The following is a 7,650-nucleotide window of genomic DNA, read 5'->3' as shown; positions in this document are numbered from 1 at the left end:
GACTGTTCAATGACCTGGGGCTCTGCAGAATCGCTGGCAAACCCACCAAGGCAGGGCAGTGGTGCCTGCTTGGGGACGGCTCGCGGGAGGGCTGACAGGCTCCAAGTGAGTCTGTCGAGATGCTCCAGCCATCCTTGACCCTCTGGGAAGGGACAAAGCCAGACGCCATCGACACAGGCAGCTCCTAAATGCAGGCAGCGCGGTGCAGGGGGCTGGCTGGGACCAGCCGGGGGGGGGGCGAGCCGTCAGCTTCCCAAAGTCTCTCCCAAGCACCGCAGCTGGGGATGCACAAAGAGGTGAACGCGCGGGTCAATGTTGGCATGCATGGTTGAGCGCCGAGAGTTGCAGTTTGGCAGAAAGGGGGGCTCGTGATCCTCCCACCGCGGCGTGCTGTCCCTGCGGGAGGAGAAGACCCAATAACTCCTTGGCTCTCTGGGTGAGATACCCAAATTGGTCAAATCCAATAGTCCAAGATCCTTCCATGTTTGGAAACAAATTCTTGTTCCCTTGGCAAGTCTGTTTGTCCTCGAAGAGCGCGTGGGGGGTATGTGTGTGTATATATAGCCTTTATTATAAGGGTGTGCGGAAAAGCAAGTTTCTAACCAAGTTTGCTCCATATGTGGCTATAATTATGTGCCACTTCGGCCTGGGACTGACTCTACCTTCAAAAGGGAAGAGAAGAGGAGAGAAGAGGTTCTGAGACGTTGGATGAGTGGCATATGGGTTGGACAGGCAGCGGATTCATCCTGGACCGGCACAGGAGCTCCGCACTGTCTCCTGGATGAGGCCACGGGGTGGGCTTTGCCCTGGTCAGTTCACGGTCGGTACTTGGTTCTGATGGAGGCTGAACTCTTTGGCTTTGAGGCGCAGGCTGGCGATGCTGTTGGCCATGTTCACCCCTTGGGTGGGTGTCGCGGTCCCACTGGAGCTGTAGGAGGGCACAGTGCTGCGAGGAGGGAGCAGGGGAGGAATGAGGCATGGACCGCGGAGGAGCCCCTGTGCCCTGCGTGGTCCTGCCGCCTTCCCAGGCCAGACCGGCCATTCCCTTTGAGACATCTCCCGCAAGAGCCATCAAGGCTTCAGCATTTTTATGTGGCTGAGTGCATGTGGGAACCCCTCAAAATATGCACTGGGAGGCCATGCCTTGAGCTTTTGGATGAGATGGCTGGACGTGGAGAGCTGGGAACCAAAAGGGACCCTTGCCACCTCCCTTGCCGAGATGTTGGAAGGGTCAGCACGAGGCCAAGAAAATCCCTTGTGAGGACCAGGGACCCCATGCTGGCCCCAAAATGCACGGAGGCAGGGAAGCCTGCTCAGCAGGGGCTGAATTGGATTCCCAAAGCAAATCCAGATGAGCTCCTTTTGCCCTGTAAAACTCCCCGCGTCCTCGGCAGCAGCGCAGGGCTGCACTCCCACGCCGGTGGGGCTGTCCCTAGGCAGCCTGTCCCATGGCCACCTCCTCCCCAGCTCCTCCTGCACCTACCTGTACGGGGAGGTGCTGGTCCAGGAGAGATACTCCGGGGTCAGGGTGGTGGGCCGTGGCGCCATGGGCTGCTCGATGGCTGCTTCTTGGCTGTAGGATTTGAGGAGCGATGCCGATCTATTGGCCAGCATTGCCCTTTCGTTACGGCGAAACTTGGCCCTCCGGTTCTGAAACCAGACCTGCGCGGGGAGGGAAAGTGATCAGCGGGGACCTGGTGCCAGCAGGGATGTCCCAAGCATCCGTCCTACTGATCGTGGTCATGTGCAGGGTGAAACAAGGGAGGGGATGGTCCCTGCTCCCGCCAGGGGACAAGGCGGAGGGTGTTGTCTTCTCCCACACAAGCCTTTGCTCACCTGGACTCTTGCCTCGCTGAGGTTGACCCTCCTGGCCAGCTCCTCCCGTACAAAGGCGTCAGGGTAGTGCGTCCTCTCGAAGACCCTCTCCAGCGCCTGCAGCTGGCTGCTGTTGAAGGTGGTGCGGTTCCTCCTCTGCTTCTGCTTCCTCTTGGCTACCCCACGGCTCGGGCTCAGGCTCTCGCCTGTGGGGAAAGCACAGAAGAGGCCACGTGAGAGCCAGACCCGTGTGACACCCCACAGACCCCACGTGGGGACCTGGCCAGGCTCAAGCCCTCCCGAGGGTCTGCACTGCCCTGCTCCACACCAGCCACGCTCCCCGTGGACACCTCGGGCTCTGCGGGGAGAGACGTCCATCCAACCTGGGGTCTCCAGGAGAATGAAAACTTGTGTCGGGATCTGCTAGAGCTTGGGGTTAAAGTCAGCATTTGCAAAGACCTGTGGTGGTGTCACATCTGGCTAAACCCACCCGGGACCTGACTTTGGGTACCCGTCTCAGGGGGGCTCTGGGGCAGCACGTGTCCCAGGATGCTGGGACTGCATCTCCCCCACCACCCTCCGACGGGGACATGTCCCCAGGGTGTCTTGAGCTTAGCTCTTACGAAGGGTTTAGGTCAAACTTTCATAGATGGCGGTGGAAATTCAGCACCAACACATCTCTGAGGTCTGAGTCTCAGCTCCCACCTCCATCACCCTCTGAAACCCCGGCTGTGACATGTCCCCAAGGTAACACAAGGGGCTGCCCCCTGCAGCCAGGCATCTGCTTGTCCAACAATGGTCTTCAGAGCTAGGGACGAACGCCACTGCGTCTCGCGGAGCTCAGCCTCCGCAGTGTTTATTTCTGGCTTTGCTGGCTCATGGAAACATGAAGCTGAGGGTGTAGTTTGGTTTCTCAGTATTGATCTTGGGCTTTCAGCCAGGCTGTGATTAATCTCCTCTTTGTCACTAATATCATCAGGTTTAGGCAAGTTTATGAAGTCTTTTGCTGATATACCCAGTCCGCTGCCTGCAAAGGCTTCGTGGGGAACGCGTCTCGCTGTCGTTCCTCCTTATGGAGGTACTGGTTAATTATTCTTTCTGTTAATAAAGCATCTGGATCCAATCTGTACCTACTGGTGGGAAAGTATTTTGGAATTATTTGAAACGTTAATAGTTTTACGACATTCTGATTCATAGCAGGGTTATATTGGGGTTTTCTGCTCTGTATCATTGCAGAGACCATGGTGGCAGGAATTACCGTTCCCTGAATATGCTCAAGAAATAAATACTTGCTAATAAGCCATCTTGATACTTGTTAAATAGATGTGCAGTGTTTTCAGATAATACTTGAGCAAGTAACAAAACCAACTGGAAAGGACATTAACTCTCCTGCTTCAGGACCCCACTAAGCTGTTGAGCAGGAGGAAACTATGGGTTCCAAGATTTTAAAGGCCAGAAAAACCTTCTTGAACCTTAATTCTGAATAATTCAAGCCATGAAACCTCCACCAAGAAGTTCTCCATCAAGTCCCTAAGGTCTCTTTGTGCCTGAATATGCCACTCTCAAGGGCTGTACCATCTTGAGGTGAGCCATGAGGACTAGAGAAACCCCAGTATCAGCTGGCCAGTTGTCCCTGGGACTAATCACCTTCTGCCCAAAGCAGGGTCCAACCTTAGAGCTACTGCAGAGCTTCCTTGCACCCTTCTCTGAAAACCTGCTGGTGGCTGATGCCAGCAACAGCGTCCCAGTGCTGGGGGATGTGGCAGAGGAGGAAGGGTTAAATTTATCTCTGTTGCTGGCAGTGGCCTCCTGGAAAGAGCAGATGGCTTCTCTGGTGCCTTGCTATAGTGAGGACCAGTGCCAAGGCCTGGGAATGCTGTGTGCTTCCAGCACCATGACCCATTAAGGGATGAGGTGTCAGGCTGGGAGGAGATGCAGGGACACGGGCAATGCCATTGGCCCCATTCCCCGTCTTCCAGGCACATGATGGGGCCAAACTGCTGGGACTGTGGGGAGAGGAGAGCATCCCAGGACTGGAAGGGGAGGAAAAGGAGCTCTGTCCACCTCCCAGGGTCTCCCTGTAGCCACTGGTGTTTTTCTGTGTCTTTTATTGTGTTCTAGGTGCACTTGGACCTTGGTTACCCTTCCCTTGGTCTGGACAGTCTGTGCTCTTGTATTTGGGACACGGTCTTCTTGGTTGGGTAAAGACATGACGGATGGCTCCGTGCCTGAAATACGTGTGGGTTTGAGGCCCTTTCCCTGGCCAGGAAACCGCAGGCTGCCCTTCGCTGCTGTTCGTGTTTAGAGGCTCACAAATAAAATTCCCCAGATTCCCTCCAGCCCTTGTTCCTGCAGCTCCAAATGTTCTGCCAGTCTCTGCTTTCCAGTTGCCCCTTTTAGTTAAAACTCCTTTTTTGGTTCTGTTCTCCTTCAGCAAGCTAACGAGCCGCTGGATTAAAATACATGAAGTCCAGCCGTGATTGTCCCTGAGTTTTCCAGGAGCCTGGGACCGACATGGGAACCATCAGGATGGGAAGGAGCTATGGGATGTAACAGGGCGAGTGACATTTCCTTCGGGTTTATGGCCACCCCGTAGGGCTTCAGGGGAAATTATAGACTGGGGCTTGGTTCAAAAAATGCCGTCACCAAGGGCACCCGCTGCCCCCCACCAAACCGGCAATGATTTAAACAGAACCCTAGTAAATGTATAAATAAAATTTATAAACCCCCTTTGGTTTTGTCCCAATTTAAAATCTGGCTATAGGTCTTTTCCATAAGTGATGGCTTCTCTCACCCACCCTAATTTGGCTGAAAGCGAGGAGGAGGAGGAAAGGTTTCTTAAATTAACTCTCAAACGAGCTCCATAGGATCTGGCCCCATTTCTGGCTGGTTTCTATCTCCCCAAACCCATGGAGGCAAGAGCTAAACGGCCACAAGAGCCGGGCAGTGCTGAGCAATTCCCCTACAGGGCTGGCAGGAGTGCTGGGATTGGAGATTTAAGACCAGAGTTGGGTCAGGAGGTGTCTGGGTGCCAGCAGTTCCCAGGCTGTTGGAGAGCTGTGAGCTCTGAGCTGTGCCTGGGTTGGGGCATTTTGCTTAACCCCCATTGATGGTTTTAATGGAGTGACCTTCTCCTGCACCACAAAACCCCATGGGACGCTCCAGGGAGCTTCTCAGAGGATGCTGATGACCAAAACCTCTTCCCCACCTACTCACACCTCCCCTAAAACTCGCTACACCCTGCCACAGCTCAGAGCTCCCCAAACCCCGCAGAAACCTTTGGTTTCCAGCTCAATTCTCTGCTATGTTCATTCCCCCCCATTTTCCATCCCATGTCGGTACTGCAGGGAGGCAGCGCCACGCCTGGGTCCTCTGCTCTGCTCAAGGATGAGCCTTGGTAACGGATCAACATCTTTTCCCCATTAGCTCAGGCATCGCAGGCTTGCGGGACTAGATAAATGCCACCCTAATTGTTGGCGGCGTGCGCCTGACAGGTTTACAGCGTGCAAAGTCGGGCTGGATCGCTCCTATCAAAGATGCTCTAATAACCCCAAATCAGCTTCACAAAAATGAGCATCGCTAAGTGCCCTACAGCATCCGAGAAGGAACGGGAAAGGGGATGGGTTGGGTCCCTGGAGACCCCTGGCCATCTCTCTGACACTCATCCCTGGGAACTGGATTTAACTGGAGTCGCTGATGCCTGGATGGAGGAGTCGGGAACCGGTTCCCCATCCCCATGGGCTTCCAGCAATAAGAGTTTGGGATTGCTCAAAACTAAAAACCAGCTCGCCACTGTCTGTCTTTTGCCCGAAGCAGTGCTTGGGGAGGTTATGGAGCAAGTTGAACCCTTCCTTTGTCTGTTATAATTTGGGGTTCATTTGGGGCATGGCCAGAGGCATCAGCTTGACTGTCCAAGACTGAGGTCAGGGGGGACTCCAGAGCCACCCCCCAGCCACCTTCACCTTTGGTGTGTTTATCTTCCACTGATCATAATTTCCGCTAAAGGGAAAAAAGTGCAGGGAAAGGGGAAAACTTGGGGGGATAACAAAAGGGGACATTGCTGGGGACGATGGGGAAGGGATGGTGCAGGGGCTTTGAGCAGAGCAGGATGGGCCAAGTGGGCTTTGCAAAAAAAAGCCTTAAATTGCCCCGGCGCGTTAGAAAAGACACGAATCTTTTCACCCGTGACAGGGATGAGCCCACTTCTCTGGCTCTTGCCCTCCCATTAGTTTTCCGTAGGAAGGACTCGGAGGGTTTCGCTGCCGAAGCCGGGCGCTGGGCTTGCCAAGGGAGAGCCCCACGCTGGCAGGGCCCCCAGCCTCCCGCGCAGCAGCCGCCGAGTGCTGTAAAGAGGTAATTTTCACTAGATTTCCACTGAGGCTTCGTCTTTGACTTACGACCTCCATTAGCGAGCAATAAACGACCTCCGTGCAGCTGGGATCCAGACCCAACCCGCGCTGAGGATCCCAGCCACTCGCACGCCTGAGCCCTGGGGACCACGACATCCCTGGGCGAGGATGCTCCCCGGGGCGGCTCATCCCTCGGGATGGCTTTCGGCGGTGGGCTCCATCGCCAACCGTGCTCAGCCTCCCGCTGCGGGGCGGCTCCCCTCTGGACCCCCAGTTTGGGGGGTTTCTTTGTCAAATGCTCATCCCAGAGCACAGTGTTCACCCAGCATTGTCCCCACGACCCAGGATGGTCACCTCAGCCGGCTGCCAGCCTGTCTGTCCCCCGGGTGACGCTGCAAACCCCGCCGTGTGCACTGCCAGGTCCTGGGACGGGTTTTGCTGGCTCTAGCTCTGCCACTTGGCTTTGGGGTGCAAATACCAGCAGGGAGCGAGTTCAACCCTCTTCTGCAAAAACCCCAGGCTGCATCTCCTCCAACGTGTTTCATTTTCCGCCGCGCCGCAGACCCCCGAGCCCCAAACAGTTTTCTGCCATTAAATTATTTCACGCGTTCCATTTATTTGCGAGCAGTTTGCCAAAGACCTTTTAAGCTTTAAATTTTTCACCCCCTCCCAGCCAAATGATCAAATCTGCTGTACCGTTTACTTCCCCTCTCTGCCTGGAACAGCATTTTTTCCCCCTTTTTTCTTCTCGGGTATAATTTAAGGGTTGAAATAGCCTGGAGGGAATTAGCTGTAAATTCTTCCTAAGACAAATAAATTCAGCCCTCTGAGTTTCTACGTTTTTTTCAAACTGTTGAGAGACGTTTTGGGTTTGTTTTACTTGAAATAATGATCATGGCATATCTGACCCTCAGGCTGCGGCCGGCTTTAACCAAATAAATAGCTTTTATTAATTAAGGTTTATCCTTAACAAATAAAACCCCAATTTGATCTCGGCCGGTTGAATTAGCAAAAATAAACAAACGGGTTCTCCGGGCACTTGATGTGGATTTAACAAATTAACGCTGGGCCTTCATAAGGGAAGCCACAGGGTGGTGGAGGCCTTTTACAGCCAAGAAATCCGTTGGAAAAACAATGTCTTTCGTTTCTCCCATGGTCTCTCTCGGTAAACATGTGGACTCCCTTCATCCCTTTATATACTCGGGGGAAGCGAGGAGAGCTCCGGCGATGACGTCCGCCCGAGTCTCATGTGCAATTGTTTAACTTGTTCCTCTAAATCATGCGATGGGGAGGAAGCGTTTCCCTTCGGATGGCAGCGAGGAGTGCCGGAGAAAAGCTCTCGGCTTTGGGAATTCTCCCCCCTCCTCCCGCCGTGTCCGCACGCTCCGGCTCCGTTTTATCCCAGAACCTTCCGCTGAGACACCCAGAGCCCGGGGGTGGTTTGAGGGGGGCACAGGCAGCTGGGTGCAGCTGAACCCCCTTTCCA

At 54.4% G+C, this 7,650-nt stretch overlaps 1 protein-coding gene across 1 annotated transcript; it reads right to left on the bottom strand.

The window, feature by feature from the left end:
- Window positions 1–445: 445 nt before the first annotated feature.
- Window positions 446–2,173, bottom strand: LOC104468610 (paired mesoderm homeobox protein 2-like; the record flags this gene model as incomplete). Its single annotated transcript, XM_010082808.1, is given in 4 exon segments — window positions 446–946; window positions 1,484–1,662; window positions 1,837–2,094; window positions 2,097–2,173. Coding segments are annotated over 4 exon segments (650 nt in total), but the record flags the coding sequence as incomplete, so codon positions are not given.
- Between the last annotated feature and the right edge of the window lie 5,477 nt (window positions 2,174–7,650).

The sequence above is a fragment of the Pterocles gutturalis genome, unplaced genomic scaffold, assembly GCF_000699245.1.
Source record: "Pterocles gutturalis isolate BGI_N339 unplaced genomic scaffold, ASM69924v1 scaffold28366, whole genome shotgun sequence".
Classification (NCBI taxonomy): domain Eukaryota; kingdom Metazoa; phylum Chordata; class Aves; order Pterocliformes; family Pteroclidae; genus Pterocles; species Pterocles gutturalis.
The sequence above is the reverse complement of the archived record's forward strand: the minus strand, read 5'-3'. Positions and strand labels throughout refer to the sequence as shown.